General features: G+C 35.4%; 1 protein-coding gene across 1 annotated transcript in view; it reads right to left on the reverse strand.

Annotated features, from left to right (window-relative positions):
* PKHD1L1 (PKHD1 like 1) overlaps positions 1–22,045 on the reverse strand; it is a 152,884-nt gene that overhangs the window by 91,580 nt on the left and 39,259 nt on the right. The window contains 11 exon segments of the mRNA XM_021089012.1: positions 29–139; positions 2,897–3,002; positions 3,690–3,812; positions 6,085–6,239; positions 6,751–6,898; positions 10,663–10,835; positions 12,545–12,708; positions 16,696–16,820; positions 17,857–18,006; positions 19,567–19,680; positions 20,533–20,690. Coding sequence (XP_020944671.1) covers positions 29–139; positions 2,897–3,002; positions 3,690–3,812; positions 6,085–6,239; positions 6,751–6,898; positions 10,663–10,835; positions 12,545–12,708; positions 16,696–16,820; positions 17,857–18,006; positions 19,567–19,680; positions 20,533–20,690 — 1,527 coding nt within the window.

The following is a 22,045-nucleotide window of genomic DNA, read 5'->3' on the forward strand; positions in this document are numbered from 1 at the left end:
CAAAAATAATCATTTTAAAAGAACTTACCATTCACAGAAAGAAGAGAGCAACCTACTGGTCCAACTGAGACTGACACAGCTGAACTAGGAGAAAATCCAGAACCTGATATGGTTAGAACTGTGCCTTCTTCATAGGACCCTGAAAATGATACATTTAAACAACAACATTAAAATGACAAAACACAGAATCCATTGTTATAAAATTAGACATTTATCAGAGAAAAATAAGTCTATCTTCTAAAAGATGTGAACATAAAAACCTACAAGCAAGCCAAGAAGAAAAAAAGATATTTATATAGCAATGGTACTTTTTTCCCATTGAATTACTATATGTTGCTTCATGTTTTGAATCTGTGTTGATAGAGATTAATGGAAAGATTATCTGACTAATAAAGTATGGAATGAAGTAAAGAAAGAAAACATGACAAATAAATTAAACATAACATCGCTATACAGTAACTTAGACTATGACGGAACTGCCATCACAAATTTATGAGAAAAGGATAAATTGTTCAATAAGTGTGGCCACTTTGCATTTGAAACAGAATAAGATTTACTTAGCTGATACTTTAACCAACCTAAAGTGCTTAGATTAGTCCAGATTTACACTTACTGGCTCAGCATCTTATAATGAATATTCTCCATTCACCCTTAAAGGTATTCAGATTTAATCAATAGATGACACAGTCACCTTACTTACATAACTTCACATATAACATAGATTCTACATGGATTTAAAGGGCAAAGAATGAAAAACAATTTCCAAATTTTAGAAGAAAATATAATCAAATATCATAATAACTTTAATGTAAAGATAGACTTCCTAAATAAGATATAGAAAGCCATGGTTAACCACAAAAGAAAAGATACATTACATTAAAATAAATCAGTGATTTAAACATTTGCGTGAGTTAGATACTAAAACAAATCATAAGCAATATACTGGGAGAAGATGAGTGCAAAAGACTGGCAAACATAATATACAATATACAGCACAAGTCAACAGAAAAGAGACAATCTGATAAATGCATAAATGATGTTAATGATCAATATGCAGAAAAAGAAACAATTTAAATGTCCAAGAAACATACGAGAAGATGTTCCTGTGCATTACTAATCAGGGAAGAGACAGCATGAGAGCAGTGATGAGACAACTTCTTTCACTCATCAGACTGACCAAAATTAGGAAGCTCACAATATCAAGGACTGGTGAAGATACAGGAAATTCGGTGCTCCCATACTAGCTGGAGGTACAGCTACTTTGGGGAGCAATTTGGTCATCTAATAAACTGCCTCACATTTTTCCCAGCTACTAATTAGCAATTCCACATCTGGGTATAAGCTCTGAAGAAGCTCTAGCATGTATGCAATAGGAGATTTGTACAAGAAAGCTCACTACAATCATGCATTAAAGCAAAAAACTTGTGAACAATCTAAATGTCCATCAACAGAGGAACAAATAAAGTATTCATCCATGAAGCATTTTAAAATGATGAATCAGATGTACATAAAACCATGTAAATATTTCTCAAAATGAATGCTGAATGTCAAAATTAAGAAGCAAATGATATTTACAATGTTAATATCTCATTTGCAAACTTAAAAACCGACAAAATTACCATATGTTTGGGTTATATACAAAATGTATTAAAATGGCATGGAAAAATACACACAAAATTAATTACTGTGATTGCCTCTGGGGAAGCTGGTAGGGGACTAGCACTGAGCATGGTGCTTAGAAAGAACCATAGCTGTTCCTATAATATTTTCTTTTTGAAACTGATTATTGGAAGCAAATATAATAAAGTGTTAACAAAGTGTTAATAGCTGTTAAATTTTCTGCAAGGAGAATATGTGTATTTTATTGTTTTATTTATACTTATCTTTTCATTACTTTCACACTTATCAAAATGTGGCAAAGAGATGATTCAGGTTTTTAATTATTTTGAGTAAGAAATGTTTTTTCACAGGTGCATATACAAGTGAAAATCCATTACAAACTACAATAATGGATTCAAAAATAAGAATACTAAAGGGCTAGAACCAAATTGAAGTTCATCAAACCCTTATTCTTGAGAGTTTTGAAGATTTTACAGTAATGATATTAATTTGGGGAAAACATGAATTATCCCAAAGTTAGTATCATTACTGTTAAAAAGTCTGAATAATACATTCTTTCAACTGCAAAGACATGCTACTTTAAAGATTTCAATATTTTCTGATACATAATTACCAGGTGTATTTTATTCCTAGCCACCAAGACTAAATATATGACTATAGTATCTGAGATTATCATTCTGACTGGAAAAAAAGCTATCCTTTAGAATCCTTAGTCATGCTGTTTATTTCAATTTTGGGGAGTTCAGACATGAAGTGTAATCATGTTTTTTAGAGCAATCACATACTATGAAGATACTTTATGATGTGTTTCCCCACCACTCTCCCACTGAATTCTTGGCAATAACTATTCTATTATTCTCAGTCTAGGGCCTAATTATTTTCTTTTACTAAACAGCATTTTTGTTACTAGACTTTAATTACTATATCTCCTAGAAGAAGTAGTCTCACTTCTTGATAATGAAAAGAATAATGATGAAAGAATCCCATTAATATCCTAGCTGGTTTAACAAAAACGCCTCAATATCAGAAATTTTAGAGATTGAGTCTAACTTGCTGAGACTGGAGAAGTAAAAGACTAGTGAGTCCAACATTAACAGTGACTTTTTTCCCAAAAGATAATTAATGATCTTTCATACCTTTCTGGTCTGAAAGATTTTTCACTATGTAGAACTGATTGCCTTAATTGGTGCCTTAGAATGTTAAAAAAAAAATTATCAGAGTTTACATTTTTTCTAATTGTCTTCTAAGCTATAGTCCAAGCTAAGTAAGATATTACCTTGGGATGGACTTATGGTCCAGACTTGAGGAGTAGCTGAGGAATCCCATGTAAATCCACAGTCACCTGAACATTTAGCTGGAATTCCATTGACATAGACCTCAACCTTCAAGTAAAGAAACACAGACATAACAGGGATAGTGTGGTTAAGTAGAATATGCAGAGGATTTAGAAAAAGTAATGGAATTTTCCTTCTTTGCTGGTTTGTTGGTTTTCAAAAATTAGTCTATTCAGTTTATAATTTTTCAGTTTTGACACTTTACTCATTCATTCAGCGAGTATGTCCATTATAGATCAGACAAGGTTGTAAATGTACCAAGCACATTTACAAAACAGATGACATCTCTGCTATCACCCAACTTATATTCAAGTGGAGGTAGGAGAGAATTGCATGACTTTAAACTTACAAAAAAAGGTAAAAGCATACTCCACCCTGGGGTGATTAGTGCTATGAAGAAAAATAAAGGTTGCTCTCAGGAGAGTCACCTCAACTCTATGTACTTTACTTTTCTCATCAATAAGTGGTAGCATTAATAATTACTTTATAGAGTTACTATAAAGATTAAATGAAAGAATATATTTTCAAATACTAAGAGTACAGCTTAAAACCCATTCTTTCATTATAAGGAAATTTACCCCTAAGTCATAAAATATTATTGAGTTGATCATCTGTTAAATAGTAACATGAAAATAAAGATGTCATCTCTTCTGTTTTACCAGGTCTTTAATGCATTACCAACTAGCCACACATTTAAAATTACATTAAACATCATGAGGAAACTTTAAAAAATACCTGTGGCTGCTCACTGGGTGTACGAAGTAGGTCTCCAAGGATGCGCTGTCTGAATAAGCCACCTTCCTTTATCATTTTAACTGTCATATTAGCCTTTTCTCCAAAAATGTTGGAATCATTGATCTATTTTTTAGACAAGATTATTTTACTAGAAAAGCTATGATAAACATGAACACACCAGTTTTTCTAAAGTTAAGCATGGCTGAAAGAATCCAAAGAATGAAAAAAAATTCAAAATCATTTTAGTCACATTTTTGAAAAAGAAGCCTTTTCAAAAATGATCAATAGCAGAGGTCCCATCGTGGCTCAGTGGAAACAAATCTGACCAGCATCCACGAGGATGCAGATTCAATCCCTGGCCTTGTACAGTGGGCTAAGGATCCGGCGTTGCCATGAGCTGTGGTGTATGTCGCAGACACAGCTTGGATCTGATGTTGCTGTGGCTGTGGTGCAGGCCAGTGGCTACAGCTTCAATTCGACCCCTAGCCTGGGAACATCCATATGTCATGGGTGTGGCCCTGAAAAACAAACAAACAAAAAAGATCAATATCTACCCAAGAAAATGATATCATTGCATTATCATATATTGTATCATTTACAACTTAAAATGACTAAAATGAACTTGAATATTTGGACTAAAATAGGTCTAAGGAATATGAATTTACTTAATTTCCTCAAAATATTCTATACTCTTTCTGAATATGACCGTTTTGATAAATGATGGTTAAATAACTGAAAAATGCAGTCCTCTTTCCACCTTACTGTCAACCTTTCCCACTTTAGCATTTTTGGCCTCTGAATACCCTTGATTTTTCATCCACTTATGGAATTATATTTTCTGTCAATGGTAAAAATGAAACCAAATTCAGGTGAATATGTATAATTTAGTCATTCCAAAACTGTGCTGCCAATATGGTAGTCTTCTGATGCATATGGGGCTAGCAAAGAGATAGCAAAGAGCCTTTGTGCTAGGCCAAGGGGGCCAAGGGGACAAGGAGCAGAAGAAATGATGAATAAGCAGAGGAGACTGGTCGGGAAAGAGTGAAGAGAGTAGAAGTGCAGACACCAGCAGAGGTACCAAGAGGGAGATCAGTCCTGAGAGCTGTCTCAGTTGCAGAATCTTCTAATTCTGGTTTCAGTTCATGTGTTTTCTTAAAATAACCCCCACATCTTTATGACAGTCTACGTATGGCTATTTACATTCAATGTTTATATACCTTTTTTTGGTCTCCTCTCCCCCCAACACCTCTTTTTTTCTTCAACGTGATTTTTATAAATAGAGTTCTATATTTTTTCCTCCTTATTTCAAGGACATCTTTCCAGGGGGTCTATATATGGCTGCATGATATTCATGCTAAGTTTGTGTCATTTTAACAACCACTTTTCTATTTATATCGATTTAGGTTTCTAGGTTTTTTACTATTACAAATAATGCTCCAGGGACTACCTCTGTGCCTGTCTCACTCTCTATTTGTATTATTATTTCAGTAGAATAGAATTACAGAGCTGAAATTGCTGTATCATAAGGTATCTATATTTAGATAGGACAAAATTATCCTCCCAAAAGGTCACAATTTACTCTCTCACCAACAGTGCACCTTACATTCTCATCATCACTAGAAAGCATCATCTTTTTGATTTTTAACATCTGAGCCCCCAGTCTTTTCTAGACCTTTCTCCTTCACATATTCTGAGCTTGACTCCTGTCGCTTGTCTCCATCCACATTCTAAGAAAAAGTAATTAGATGAGAACTTAAGGTGTACCTCTGTTAGGAACTTGAAAAGGTAATCTTTGAAACCAGAGCAGTATCTAAGGTCCCAGAATATAGCTGCAGTGTACAGTGGTAGAATTATAGACAGAGAGGCTGGTTCTGCTTGGCTCTCCATAATGTGTACCCAGATTTAGTCCCGAGACTAGCTCTGCCTGTGCACTTCCTGTGCCTAGTTTTTGTACTTTCTCCACAGGGGATCAGAAATAAAGCATCAATAGCAGTTCTCCATGAAAGAGAATACCTGGTCCACTTAATTTAGAACAGTCTTCTTCAACTCAAATTCCTTGTTTTAATGTTTAGTCTATAGTTTGCAATTTTTAAAATACAGTCTCAGGAGTTCTCTCTGTGGCTCAGCAGAAACGAATCTGACCAGTATCCATGAGAATGCAGGTTCGATCCCTGGCCTCGCTCAGTGTGTTAAGGATCCGGTGTTGCCATGAGCTGTGGTGCAGGTTGCAGATGCTGCTCAGATCTGGCATTGTTGTGGCTGTGGCTCAGGCCAGCGGCTACAGCTCCAATTTGACCCCTAACCTGGGAAACGCATATATGCCGTGGATACAGCCGGGATGCAAGTAAGCAAGGAACACACAGAAGAACACAGAAACCAGGCTACAGGAGAGAACCTGCAGGAGAGTCTGCTTCCCACATGCACTTCTCCACTTGATGTTCCAGGAGTATCCAGCACAGGTTCCCTCTCGTGTTACTGAGACTTGTCCCATTTCTTCTAGACTCTGGAGAGCAAACTGCAATTCTGCAGCGGACACAGCAGCAGGGATGCCTGTGCTCACAGAGGGATGGCAAACAGCAGGAGTCAAAAATGCACAAACCAGTGGTCACCCTTAAGATACATGACATGTATTTTATCACCTGTATACCAACTGTCCTCCTTCAATACGGAAAAAATGAAATTTGCATACTATTACACAACAAATTTATATACTTCTTAGAAACAAAAATTACAAGAGTAATATATATCAGACATTGAGCCATGGCTCAAGTCTTTTCAAAAAAATATCAATTAACTTTAAAGATAACCCGTAAGTCATGGACATAAGAGAAACAAACTTTTGGGAATTTAACTTGGTATATTGGGTGAGGTGGTAAAGAAAATGTGAAATGTCATTTGTTCCAAATAATTTAGCTTTGTGTTACTCTCAAAAATCCCAATTCTATAAATTGCATAAAGAAATAATATTAAAAAGAAATACATCAAAAGGTTTATTATGATTTTCTAGATGAGTACAATCCAATCGATACGTATACCAAAGTTAGGAAATTTTCTCATATACCTTTGAGAATATGTCTGTAAGCCTGAATGTCAAAGCTGCCACTTAGAGGTGGAGATGCTGCTTGAATTCTTTGAATACGAATCTTTGACTCCCCTGGCCAATTATTTCCTCTGTAAACAGACTCATTCTCTGTCGACTCTGGGATTATCTAATTTCCAAAATAAATATTGATAAAATGATGAAACATAACAGTGGCTAACATGATTTCTATTTCACCAGGGTACAATCCTGTGACATGACATAAATGAGCCTCAGGTATTCAGGACTCTTTAGAACATTAAGGAGAGTCACATAAATCAGCACAGGCCATACCTAGATAGCTGTGATAATGAGGCCCAAGTCAACTCAGTCATCTGCACAGCAATCAGCTGGAACCACAGTAATACCTCATTAATTCAGGGTGTACCCTCCATCACTCAAGGAACAAATATTTATGGAGCAGGCGTTCTGTTCAAGTTACAGTGTTAATCACAGTGGGGAGGCAAAGAAACATGAGATCCGGTCTTGGCTGCCAAAAACCTAAAAACCCTTTTGGAGGAATAATGTATGGAGGCTTCAAAACTTAACTACTACTATAAGGAAGTATATGATCAGTACATTGACTGCTCCAGACCCAGGAAATACCTGTCTAATGGCAATCAACTGACAAAAGCAACACAAGTAATAAAAATTCATAGACTGTAACTCTAATAGTGAAAATGATATTCTCCTGTTTCTTATCCCCGTTAATCCCGAGGTATTTAAAATTTTAAGCCCCATTGCCCACGTAAATGAGTAAATGTAAGTGCCAAAAGACTTATGCAAGAATGTTTAGAGCAGCTTTATTTATAATAACCCTTGACTGGAAATAGTGCAAAAGCCTGTCAATAGAATGGATATATTGTTGTATACTAATACCAGGGAATAATGTATAGCAACAGAAAAGAATGAACTATAGCTATATGCAACAATATGAATCTCATGATATCAAATTAAAAAAGCTAGATGCGAAAGGATATTGTATTGTTCATTGATATGAAGATTAAGAATAAGCAAAATTAATGATAACAGAAGTCAAAACAGTCATTATCTGGGGTGTGGGTGAGTAATCTAATGACACGGTAAAAGCACAAAGAAGGCTTTTGGGGGGCTAATGAGTTTCTCTTTACTTGGGTAGTAACTACATGAGTACATTTACTTTAAAAATTCATGGAAAAAATAAAAATTATACAAAAAGAAAAAAATTCACAGAGTTCAGCAAGGGTGTGGAATATAAGACAAGCACACAAAAACCAATCACATTTTTATAAACAGAAAACAAGCATGCATAAGCTGAAATTAACAAAAGACCCCATTACAATGGCTTCAAAGAAAATTAAATACTTATACAGAAAACTAATAAAACATGTACTGCATCTCATCTGAAATCAAAAAATGCTGGTGAATGTAATTCAATAAGATCTAAGTATGTTGGAAAAAAAAAGGAAAGATCTAAATAAGTGGAGAGACAATCTGTGTTCACAGACTGGAAGATGCAACATGATAAAAGTGTCAATTCTCTCCAAAATAATCTATAGATTTAATGCAATTCTTTTCAAAAATACTGGTAAGATTTTGGTAGACATAAACAAGCTTATTTCAAAATTTATATGGAAAAGACACAGGACCTAGAATAGCTAAAACAACTTTTCACAAGAAATTAGAGGAATCACTCTACCAAATGTTAAGACTTACTACATGGCTACAGGGATCAAGACGGTATGGTACTGGTGGAAGGATCACCACATAGAGCAATGAGACAGAACAGAGAATCCTGAAATATATCCACAAAAACATGCCCAACTGATTTTTGATAAAGGTATAAGAGTAGTTCAATGGAAGGACAGCTTTTTCTTTCTTTCTTTTTTTTTTTTTCAAATAGTAAAAATTTGGAATGTTATTTGACATCTCTCAATTTCTATCTATCCATCCATCCATCTATCCATCCATCCATCCATCCATCCATCCATCCATCCATCCATCTATCTATCTATCTATCTATCTATCTTCTTAGGGCTGCACCCATGGCATATGGAGGTTCCCAGGCTAGGGGTCAAATCAGAGTTGCAGCAGCCAGCCTACACCACAGCCACAGCAATGCAGGATCCGAGCCACGTCTTCCATCTACATCACAGCTCACAGCAACACCAGATCCTTAACCCACTGAGCGAGGCCAGGGATTGAACCTGCATCCTTATGGATGCTAGTCAGATTCGTTTCCCCTGAGCCACGATGAGAACTCCAAGGACAGCTTTTTCAATAAATGATGCTGGAGCAATTGTAAGGATAGGCAAACAAATGAATCTGGACCTAAAATTTCATTTCTCATACAAAAGCCAACTCAGAATGAATCACGGCCTTAAATGTAAAATATATAGCTATAAAACTATCAGTAAAAGAAAAAAACCCTCAAGATTTAGGGCTAAGAGTAGAGTTCTTAGACTCGAAACCAAAAGCACCATTCATAAAAGGCATAGCTAGATCAGGAGTGCCCGTCGTGGCGCAGTGGAAATGAATCAGACTAGGAACCAAGAGGTTTCAGGCCATGCTCAGTGGATTAAAGATCTGGGCAGACGCAGCTCAGATTCTGCTTTGCAGAGAGCTGTGGTGTAGGCCGGCAATTGTAGCTCTGATTAGACCCCTAGCCTGGGAACAACCATATGCTGAAGGTGTGGCCCTAAAAAGAAAAAAAAAAAAAGTTAGTTTTTTTCATTTTTGTTTTTGGTTTTTTTTGTTTGTTTGTTTTCTAGGGCCACTCCCATGGCATATGGAGGTTCCCAGGCTAGGGGTCTAATCGGAGCTGTAGCCACCGGCCTGCGCCAGGGCCACAGAAATGCTAGATCAGAGCCACGTGTGCACCCTATACCACAGCTCACGGCAATGCCAGATCCTTAACCCAATGAGCAAGGCCAGGGATCGAACCTGCAACCTCATGGTTCCTAGTCAGATTTGTTAACCACTGCGCCACGATGGGAGCTCCAAGTTACAGTTTTTAAGACAATTCCTTGATCTGGATATTTAACATATGTGCACATACACTATTACATTTTGTTATAGGGCTAAAAGACTGAAAGACATTTACTAGATATTTGTCTTTATTCTAAGACTAAAACACTGGTCCTGGATAAGGAAAAGCAATTTTTGTGGAACACATAGTTTTTCAGTCTTTTAAATCATCTCAGTCTTTTAAAACTGTTAGCACAAAGTTCTCTGTGAGACTCAAATTGTAACATTCAATTATAGTTTAACCTTTAATACTGGACTTACTATACTTGATTTTGGTTTGCTGTAGGCAATTACATTAACTCATTGTATATTTCTGTAGCAAATTAAATGTAAAAATACTTATAATTGTTAATATTTAATATAGAACTTATACTCAAGCAGTACAAATATTATTCAGATCCTTTTGCAATTGTGGAAAACCACTTTTTTCTTCTTGTATAATTTTTGATACAAGAAAAAAATGGTGTTTATAACAGAAACTATTTTAAAACATAATGCAGAATCTCAAATTTTCCTTCAATAATCTCTGTTCAAAGATCTTTACTGGAAGAGCCCACAAATTTTTCTTTTACATCAACATAGAAAATGCTACTTAAATCTGACTAGCTCATTCTTAAGGCTATTTCCTCCCACTTCTTTTCCCATCGATATACTTCTTTTAAAAATTTTTAATATTTAAAGTGAATTTTCATGCTCAATTTCAACAAGCCTCTAAATTTTCATTTTATCCTGAGAATAACTGTTTTGTCCTATTAAAAGATATCCAATCTCTATATCAGCTATTTGTAAAAAAAAAAAAAGAAAGAAAAAAAAAGTATTTAAAATTTACTTAGTCAAAGTTAATTTTTCATAAGTTGAAAGTAGTTACTTGTAAAATTCTAAGCATACCTGCCCAAAGCTCACAGCCATCATGGGTATATTATAACCACAATTATATGATGTCATGGTGACAGAATATTGGTTGGTCATACTTGATCCATTAATTTTGGTTCGATTCACCTGAAAGTGCTTTAAAAATATTCCTTTATTTGCTAGTGCTGGAAGTCTTCTCTTTGGCATTTCTGAAGAATAAAAAGTAAATGAGAGTTAAAATTGCATAGCTTCTGCTGCTAAAAAGAAAAGCATTGAATAATATCCATGTGTCATGGAATAAGCCATTTAAAATCAAATTTTAGAAAGAAGACCTTAAGGCAAGTAGTTTGTGAAGCTTGGCAAACTTTCACTTCTGGAATGTGAAGCTTCAAAATCTTTTGATATATGAGCCTCACTCGGTAAAACAAAATACTGAAAAGCCACCAAGCCCTGGGTTCCATGCAGCCTTCTGCAGGCCAGTTAGTTCTGCTCTGCTGTGGGACCCTGAATGTGGCACTTACAAGGATATTCCGTGAGGGCAGGACTAGGACTATCCAGCTCTCTGCTCCTTCTTTGCACCAACCCAGTACCTGCCATATGGTAGGCACTAAATGAATGTTGTTTAGTAAACTACAACATTCATCCCAGCACAAATCAGTGGTCTTCTGTGCTCTACTCATCATAATGTAGATCTAGTTATAACAGATTCAAAAGGAACAATAACATCCAGTTTTTTACCAGTTGAATCACGACATTGCGGTTGAAAACATTTCTAAAGTAGAGGATTCCAAAACGCCTCTGAAATATGGTAATAGTCACTTATCAACTTATCGAGATGACTGTTTGGAGTTAGCTGATTTTTTTTTTTTTTTTTTTTGGTCTTTTTAGGGCCACACCAGAGGATATGGAGGTTCCCAGGCTAGGGGTCAAATCAGAGCTGTAGCTGCTGGCCTATCACAGCAATGCCAGATCTGAGCCACGTCTGCAACCTATACCACAGCTCACAGCAATGATCCTTAACCCACTGAGATAGCCCAGGGGTTGAACCTGCTTCCTCGTGGATACTAGTGGATTCATTTCCACTGAGCCATGATGAGAACTCCATGATTTTAAAACTATTAGTGCAACTTTTGTTATCGTACCTCACATATATGTTTATTAACATGTTTAGAAAAAAATACTAGGAGTTCCCATCGTGGCGCAGTGGTTAACGAATCTGACTGGAAACCATGAGGTTGCAGGTTCGGTCCCTGCCCTTGCTCAGTGGGTTAACGATCTGGCATTGCCATGAGCTGTGGTGTAGGTTGCAGACGCGGCTCAGATCCTGCGTTGCTGTGGCTCTGGCGTAGGCTGGTGGCTACGGCTCCGATTAGACCCCTAGCCTGGGAACCTCCATATGCCGCGGGAGCGGCCCAAGAAATCGCAAAAAGACAAAAAAAAAAAAAAAAAAAAAAAAAAAAAAAAAAAACAACTAAAACTATCAGAAATAAAATTTTCATTTTGAACATTACTTATTATCATAATAAAATCCATGGAAAGGTCCCGCTCTTCTCACTAGACAGATGTCAGTGTCAATAGCTGCCTTTCAAGAACAGATCTCTATACTGGTGGCTGATTTCTCAAATCAAATAAGGCAAAATCAGAATGTTTGCCATAGTTTATCTGTAAACAGAATCCAGGAATATAAGACTAATTCCTGCTATTGACAATGTTTACATTAAAGATGCATTTACCTTTAGACTAATCACCTGGCCCTATTCATTAAAATATGATTTAAACCAGAATATTATTAAGATGAATGACTCAATATTTAGAAATTAATGTTTCTAAGATACATGTAAATGATGTCCATGGTAAGATTTTAGTACAAAACAGGTTTAGAAGATTTAAATTTTAGATATAAAATAATACAATATACCACCCAATGCTGCAACTGTAGCTGTCTGTCCAATGTATGTAATATCCACATAGAAAGACTGTGATTCTGATGCCTTCTGCAAATTAATCCTCTGAAGAGAAAAACTGGTCCCAGTGTATTTGGTTTGTATGAGGTCCAGAAGGTCTATACAAGTGTAGGTCCAGCTGAAATACAGTGCTTTAATTAGGTGTATAGATCAATTATAACGTTTAATGGAAACAACTATAAAAAGTATTACAATCTTAAAGAGTAAAAGTAAGGGTTTTTTTTCCCCCCACAAGCAAAGCCATAAGCATACTTTATTAGCACAGAAAAGCAGCCATAGTGGGAGCAGACAGAAATTTACATTGGCAGTGAAAGATTTAACGCTGCATACGAGATAGGTTTTCTTTTATTTATAGCTTTAGCAGTAGCCATAAGAATATAAAATAAAGGGCAGGAAGTGGGATGGGTGGGGAGTTTGGAGTTGACAGATTCAAACTATCACACTTAGAATGGATGAGCAATGAGGTCCTACTGTACAGCACAGGGAACTATATCCAATCTCTTGGGATAGAATATGGTGGAAGATATTACGAGAAAAAGAATGCATATATATGTATGATTGGGTCATGCGCTGTACAGAAGAAAATGATACAACACTGTAAATCAACTATAACAAAAATAAAATAAAAATTTTTTAAAAATGTAAAATAACATTCTGCAGTGACAGGCAATTAAACCAAGGAGCATATACCTTGGTGGAAAGCATATAGAAAACAGACGCAAGAACAAAATAAACTGTTTTAGTGAAAAAATGTCAGGGATTGAACAGCAAATTCAGTCCAATACTAAGAAGCAAAACTAGAACTTGACAATGCTTCCAGAAGAGTTCAGTGGAGCTGCACTGTTCACTGTAACTAAGTGACAAAAGGTGAAGTTATTTATAGATACAAATAGTTGTGCAGTACCTTCTAAATGTAAAATTTAGATTCGTAATTTCCATTAAATATTAACTACACTGGAATCTCATAAATTACATTGAGCAATTCAGTTACAGGAGTTTGCAATAAAAAGATAAATACTGCCATTCAAATAACTGAATACAGTTTAACAATAATCTTTGCATCAGCTACCACTGTACTGAGTAACAAACCAGTTTGGGCACCTATGCCCGTTTTGAAACTTCATGGTTTGCAAACTCATCATGGGATCCACCTCTAGGGTATCAAAGCTTAGTCTGACATCATTTATACACAGAACTATTCTTAATTTACTCTTCAAATTTAAAAAGTACTTCAGCCCTTTAAGTGGACTTCTACTACTAATTACATGATTCTGAAATTCTAAAAACTACTTAGAAAATAAATGGTACATTGAGCAGGTCTCTTTAGAAAAGAAACGGAGTCTATAAATGTTACCAGAACTTAAGTGAACTGCACACCAAGCTAGATAATTTCATTTTCTAAAGGAAAACCAGAAAGAACTTTTTGGATTTTGAAACTTGACTTACAACTACAAACATCACTGGTTTTGGACAGTTATAGAATAGTCACTGAGAAAAAAATTGACACTTTTGACACAAACACTGTACCGAAAGTAAGCTAACACTAACACTTCCATTTGGTCTAAATGGATTGTCTGACCTATAATAGCAGGTCTAGAAATACCAGCTAAGAGCAGAAAAGTTTAAATTGCCTTGATTGGTAATAGTTTTTAACTAGAGAATCATCCTCTTTTAAAAATTGTGATATTCTTGTTGAAAAATCTTGTAGCATTTACAGTTAAGGAAGCCCATTAGTTCCATCAAATATCCTCCATCTTCAAATTACTGCACAGCAAATAAACTATAGGCTAAAAGTAGGACCTACTCATAAGTGATGGTTTGACTAACATGGAAGAATTGGGATCTGTAAAATCTTCCAAAATCCTATTGCAGTGGAAGAATGAAGGGCACACAGGTGGTGGTGATCAAAATAAAAATTGTGATTCCATGGTTCAATTTGAGCATGCAAGGAGCAGTTATAGCAAAATATACCTTTTAATGTCCCTTCAAGAAGGGCTTCTGCTTCATACTGATCCATCATGGGATTACTCCTGATGTGAATCAAACTGGGCAGGAGATAGTGGGATATACTCATTCTGTGCATAGACATTCCATGTTCTTTGCTTGTTAACATGGAGAGGGCTATTTTGACCCCTGGCATTGCTCCTTCCTATGTGACAGCCAACAGAGTATTGTGGCCTCTTCTGAGTCAATCCTAGGGAATTCCAGAACTGTCCCCACTCATTTCATCTATTCTGGAAGCTAATTTTGGTCCCATTTTATATATTGGATTAAACTGTGCAATAGCCTCAAAGATAGAGGCTATTGCATCTTTGAGGCTACTGGACAGTTTAATCCAATATGTACTCTTACACTCTTCTGTCTCTTTCTCTTTCTGCCTATCTTCTTCATCTTCTTCATCTCTGTGTGAAACAAAGATGGAACAAATTTAAAAAACGTCAAAAGGGCAAACATAGGAGTCACACTCCGTTTAACCAAATGTCATTGGAGGGTGAAATCCGAACTGTCAAGAGAAGGACATTTTTTTTAAAGAATTAATTCAGTTAGGAGTTCCTTCTGTGGCGCAGTGGGTTAAGAATGCAGCTGCAGTGGCTTGGCTAGCTGCTGAGGCATGGGTTCAATCCCCTGCCCAGCATTGTGGGTTAAGAGATCTGGTGTTGCTGCAGCTGAGGCGTAGGTCAAAGTTGTGGCTCAGAATCAATCCCTGGCCCTGGAACTTCCATATGGCATGGGTGTGTCCTTAAAAAAAATAAAGAAAAAAGAATTAATTCAGTTAGGTTACTGTTCTTTTATGGGGGGAGGACATTCCCCTCAAACTGACACAGCAGTGTAATGGCTCTGATCTTGCCTTTGTTTTTGTTTTGTTTATGGTTATCATTTGGTTTTACTTCTAACTTTGGATTATTTTCTCTTCCCTTCTGTCCGAATAGTTGAGAGGAGGCACTGACTTTGCCTCACACGTGCTCCATACATAGCAGTTCTGAGTTTTCACAGCCCCACTCTTCTGATGAGAACATCACACAGGGCACAGAGAATAGTGCTCTCTATATACTACAGATTGATGACAACTTAAATGATATGCATTAAAGAACAATGGAAACTGCATAGATTGATACAAGATAAAGAAGATTTTTATGTAACTATGACAGGAAAAAAACCCCACAAAAGAAACATATTAGAAATCTTTGGAAGACATGGAAATTATACCATAAGTATTTTATGACATCAAATTTACACAGAAAAAAACTTTCTAAAACAGTGGAGAGGAAGTATTCTCTATCCTTAAGGGGGTAAGGGTTACTTAACTGAATACATTGGTCAAGCTCACTGAACTATGCCCTTAAAAAGAGAAAATATAACATTATGTAAATTATACTTCAATAAGCTTAATTTTAAAATTTTGGGGGAAAATTAAAAAAAATAAGACTGTATGTGTATGTGTGTGTCTTCATGATTATTTCTATTGTAGGTAAAATGTTTGCATATACTGTACTTATAAAGGCAAAGTCAAGATTGATAAACTTCAGAGCATATAATTAATAAAATCCAAAACATTATGCAGAACTACATTGTGCTTGAGGGTATGACAACTGTGGTCATTAAACAGCTAGGCTCATTTAGTTTCTCCCTTTATGTCTCTCTATTTGCATTTTTCTAACTTTTGGCAAATCCAGTATTTAAAAATACCTTTTCTCCCTTAATTTTGGTATATTCATTAAAATATTTCATTTTCTCCAATCACACAGAACAAGCACTTTTTTTTCACTGATCAATGTCTAATGAGAATATTGGATAAGGCAGTCTCTTTCTACTTTCCTTCAGTAATTCAGAACATTACTAGATTTAATAACATATAATTTAAATTCTAAAGCTTACCATTGTTGGGTGTTTTAAATGGTCATGGTGATAATGAAACTAGACCAGTTTTTATTTTCACAATCTATAGATTTACTTTGGCACAACTATTTGTTTGGAAGCTTATGTAGAAGGTAGAAAAACCTCAGTTAGATCCATAATGCACATGATTCTCAAAACCAAACAAGAAATTTATAGTCACAGTTTGCATACAATAATACAAAGTTTTCAAATTCATAGAATAACTTACTTGTTTCCATATGCAAAGTTATATGTAAATTGTCTATCAGTGCTTCTAGTAATCTTGTTTGTGTCTTGGTACTGAAATTTTAGACCAATAGATTTTGCCAGGAATCCTTTGTATGCTAAACATAACTACATGGAGAATACATATTAAAAAAAATCAGTAACAATATCTCACCATTAAATTGTTCTGTAGCAATTCAAATGAATTCAATCCAACCCAATAAATATTTATTGAGCATTTTTCATACAAAATATAGGAGGAAACAGGAAGGAATGATTCATTTCAGACAATTAGGTGCAGAAGAGTGGGGGAAGACTTTATAGAAGAGGATGTGGCGTTGGTGTGATCATACAATTAATGACTAATTCTTTTTTATTGTTTTCTTAGATATGATTTCTTTAAAAATGGACTTAAGTCACTCCCTCTTGTCGTGGAGCTATGTAAGGATTAAGGCCAGCTCTAACTGGACTCTTCAGTTATTTAAAATCCTATTACACAAAGAGAGAGAAGACAGATAAACATTCAGGTAGCTTAACCAGGACGTGACCCACAGCTGAGCACTTAGGTATGGTGATGTCATCATACAATAGTCATTAAATACCAATTTTAACGACCCACAACTCGTTAAGAGTGCCAGATATGTTCAGAATTTTGAACATTAGAATATATGTTATAATTTGAGAATTTCGAAACAAGAGAAAGGGTAAATCTACAACTGCTAGCTTTAGTTACCTATCCTAAAACTGCCACCTCCTTTACTCTTGATTTTCCTTTCCCCTGACTGGATACACAAGATCAACCTATAATGGTTGTTTTTGTTTCCTCTTAATTAATGAAGGAATATTGATGAGATTATATATTTTTATTTGTTTTAGTGTTTATATTTGCACCCAAATCGTTTTTTTTCAGAAATTATGAGATAAAACAGGACACACATACATGGCGCTATATTACATATATTATAAATATTACTATTTTTTTAATTTCTTCTTTTGAGAATCAACAGAAGAGGAAATTGTAAGCACCCAGCATGTGAACCATGGTGCCTGTCCAACGTGATGTGATTTCTCATGACAAGCACTTTTCCTTGTCTTAAAATTTCATGAAATTTTATTACCAAGGTATTTTATAAATTTAATTAGCATATCATTTTGTTGAGCTTACCTGATTATAAGGAAATAATAAAATGTCTCCATATGGCAGTCTGTTTGGTTTAACATCTGCTGAGTCAAAAAGAACAGCTGGGTTTTTCAGGGAATAACGACCACAGTAAGCATCAGTTTCAGCTGTCCTCTGCCCTCTATTAATATGTTCCTACGGAAACAATTATAATTCAAATGGAAACATGATTTATTGCCCTGCTTCATTCCCCAACATCTTCACCTAAGTCATTCAAGTTCCAATTCAGATCTCATTGCTTCCCAAGCCACTTTAACTTGAAATGTTTTCTCTCTTCTTTAAAATTCTAAGGCTCTCATCCTCTATCATTCATTTAGATCCATACTCATATAATCCCTTGTCCCTGTATATGACTATTTCCCAAGTCCCATTGTTCCCCTTCTATTACAAACTCCTTAAGTATATTTATTCATTCCTTCCACAAACGTTTTTTAGTGTTCAATCCATGAGAGGTTTTTACTTGTTTGCTCATTTACTTGTTTTTCATTTAATCTTCAGGGTTCAAGCAGTGAAGAACCCTATTCCTAAACATAGGAGCCTACTGGCTTGGGACAAAGGAACCAAGGACTATAAAACCAAAGCTGAAAGAAGGCATCTAACTCACATAAAGCATCAGGAAAGATGACTCAGGGGAAAGCGACAAATGAATTGTCTTTAAGAATAAACAGGAGCTATTTAAAAGGAAAAGGGAGTCAAGGGGCATTGGGTAAAATACATGCAAAGAAGCAGGGACTGAGAGAGTGGTTCTGGAAAATGCAGGTTCAAGGTAATGTGGAGCCAAGAATGTGTGCTGTGATGATGATGGGAGATGAAGAAGCAAAGGCGTATAATGTAAATTACTCATTCAAGTCCCTTCTCTCAGGATAAGAGAACCCCAATACACATATATTTATTAAATAAAGTTGAAATGGAGCCCTTAAATAATGTTCCTTTTTCCTCACTAACAAAACTGTTCACACAAAACATGACATGATATATATTTTCAAAGATTCATTTATTTCTGGGGTATTGATCTGAATTGAATAACTAGACTATAGATTTCTTTTTCTTGGGGTATTCACTTGGAAATGGTGACTATCTGGCTTCCTCAAGTCTTCAAAATAAGAATTAGGAAGATAAGGGTATTTTAAGTGTTTCTTACTGTACAGCAAAAAAAATCTTTGTATCTCACTAAGAAATAAATAATGACTAGGCATTATACTAATTTCGTTTTCTATGAAATCTTCCTCAATCCTTCTGCACCTAATTGTCTGAAATGAATCATTCCTTCCTCTCTTTCCTGGTACATTTTGTATGAAAAATGTCAATACATACTGACCATATTTATTTGCAAGGGAAGTAAATTCACTATATAATGCTCTACTAAAAACTGTATTCTCTGAAGCCAATGAGGAAGAAAAATATATTCTTCATCCAAGTGAAGAAAACAAACAAAACCCCAACAGATCTCACAGTCTTGGCTACTTTCTTTCGATTTTAGAAAATCCATGTGTGGTAGAAATTTACAAATGAATCATTTTATAATGCAAAAAGATGCTAGAACAGGCTTTACCAAGAAATGTGTAACAAAATTATGCTTGCAACTTGACATTCAATAATGAAGGAATTAATGCTAAATCCAAAAAATGACAAAATTCTAAACATTTATATGAATTCTTATTTGAGCTGCTTCACGGTTCATTAAACATTCCATACCAGGTTAGAATCAGTTTCATAATCTCTGAAGTACTTCACAACAAATCCTTCTTCGAAATTTGTAATTTGTGGTGGACACTTGGCACTAACCATTTCTTCCACTGCTGCCTGAAACTAAGTTAACAATATCAGCTTTAGTAACTTCTTTATGAAGAATTGGAACATTTAGTAATTTTACTACTAAGTCTATTAGTAAGTTTTAAAAGAAAATTTCCTAATTCTCATGTTAGCATAATTATAAGGTCATTTACTAAGTAATTTTAACTTAATATATGATAATTTCAGCATTTAATAACTGTTTCAAGACTTATTTTAGAATGATAATAGGTACATCCATCTGGCTGATCTTAGCTTGTTTATTATTACAAAGGGTAGGCATATTAGCTTAGTAGTTTTTTTAAGACAGCAATGAGGCAAAATTAAATGAATCCACACCTAATTAAACAGATTCAAAATAGTTTTTCCAATTAATGCAAAATTAACTGGAAAAACTATATACTCCACTGCATTCTGTTTCTCAAAAGAAGAGATACATTACTATAATACTGTATTCATTATTAAGAAATACTAAATAATACACATTGATGACGTCTGTAATTTCCACATCTACTTCTCTGGCAAAGCACAACTACAATTGGTGTTTAGAATTAAGGACCTGAGAAAGCACATGATCTTTAGTCATCAAATATTAACTCATACTCATTGTACAGGTAGTAGCTGAAATGCACTAACTCACAAGCAAACACTCCTTCTGGACAGTGGCTCCATAAGCAGATACCTGCGTCCTGTTGGCACAGACCTGAGAATTCCCCTTTCATTTCCTCTGTCACTGTGGTATCTCCTCCCTTCCGCACTTTCTATGAGTTGGCTTCAACCCACCATACCAAGGAAGAGATAAATTACTACTCCTTAAAATGTGTTTTATAGAAGGGTGATGGCTTTCTGTTTAAAAAATTAACAGCATACTTCAGCTTCTGATGACTGTGGCATAAGAGGTCTGGACATGATCCCATCCCAATTCAGTGTGAATGTGTCCAAACTGGGTTTTCCTTTGGTTTGCTCTGTAACAGCCAGTGTGACATTGTTCCCTTCAAATACTTCATAACTGAGCAGATCAAAGTCTCCTGCAATGAAGTACCAAGCAGAATGCGAAGAAGATAATTAATTAAATACCAATATATCCACAATTGAAACTCAGTTTTAGAGTCCCATTGTGGCTCAGCCATTAACGAACCAGACTAGTATCCATGAGGATGCAGGTTCAATCCCTGGCACTGTTCAATGGGTTAAGGATCCAGCGTTGCCTTGAGCTGTGGTGTAGGTCACAGACACGGCTTGGATCCTGCGTTGCTACAGCTGTGGCATAGGCTGGCAGCTGCAGCTCCGATTCAACCCCTAGACTGGAAACTTCCATATGCTGCAGATGTGGCCCTGAAAGGCCAAAGAAAGAAGGAAAGAAGGAAGGAAGGAAGGAAGGAAGGAAGGAAGGAAGGAAGGAAGGAAGGAAGGAAAGAAAGAAAGAAAGGAAGAAAGAAAGAAGAAAGAAAGAGAAGAAACTCAGATTTAACAAAATTGGTTTTATTTGGAGTTTGTATTATCAAACAAACAAAAAAAAGGATGAATGGGGAAGATGCAGATCCTTGAACTTGAGATTTAGCTATAGCAGAAATACAAAACAGCAGATAAAGTACTATACATTTAAGTTTCTGTTTTTGTGGCTTAAAGGAAGTATTATAAGCTAAATCGAGATTAGTATTGGGACCATGAGGTAAAGATCAATGAGCAACAGAACACTACAAAAATTCTTTTAGGTTTGTTCCAGTTCCATCATCTAAGAGTAAAGGGCTGGGCTAGGAATCTGTTATTTTCTTTAGACATAAATAGATGAATTCCAGGAAACCACCCCATGCCTGTGAGACTTATTTATATAATTTCACGTTGAGAGAAATAAGGCCTTGTCCTCAGATGTTTCTCTTCTTTGGGAGGATGCTTTAACAGTGGAATCTCCTTGACCTTCTCTGTTTGGTGAAGTCCTAGACTGCCCATTATGATTTTGGTACCATATTTCTCAAGGTCTCTGCTGAAGCCTTAAATTTTCCCTCTGATGTAAATACATGTTTCAGGGAGAACAAGGATAACCAACTCTTCATTTATAAAGCATTCTGACAATCTAAACTTTTGGCAGTTATAGAATTCCAATTCATGTTAAACAATATGCTTCATTCTTCACTCAACAATTAAATTAACAATATCATAGAATGAGACATAAACATTGAAAAAACATTTTACTTATATGAATAGGAAAATAGTGATTGCTCAAAGAAAGCAAACACATATTCAGGGACCTATTTCATGAGCTAAATATCTCAAATACCTAAACTGGTTGCTAAACTTAGCTCCAAAACTTAAAAATGTTAAGACTTGAAAATATAACAAGTTAATAGCTACTACTTGAAAAGGGTAAAGAGGTCAAATAATT

The sequence above is a fragment of the Sus scrofa genome, chromosome 4 (assembly GCF_000003025.6).
Source record: "Sus scrofa isolate TJ Tabasco breed Duroc chromosome 4, Sscrofa11.1, whole genome shotgun sequence".
Classification (NCBI taxonomy): Eukaryota; Metazoa; Chordata; class Mammalia; order Artiodactyla; family Suidae; genus Sus; species Sus scrofa.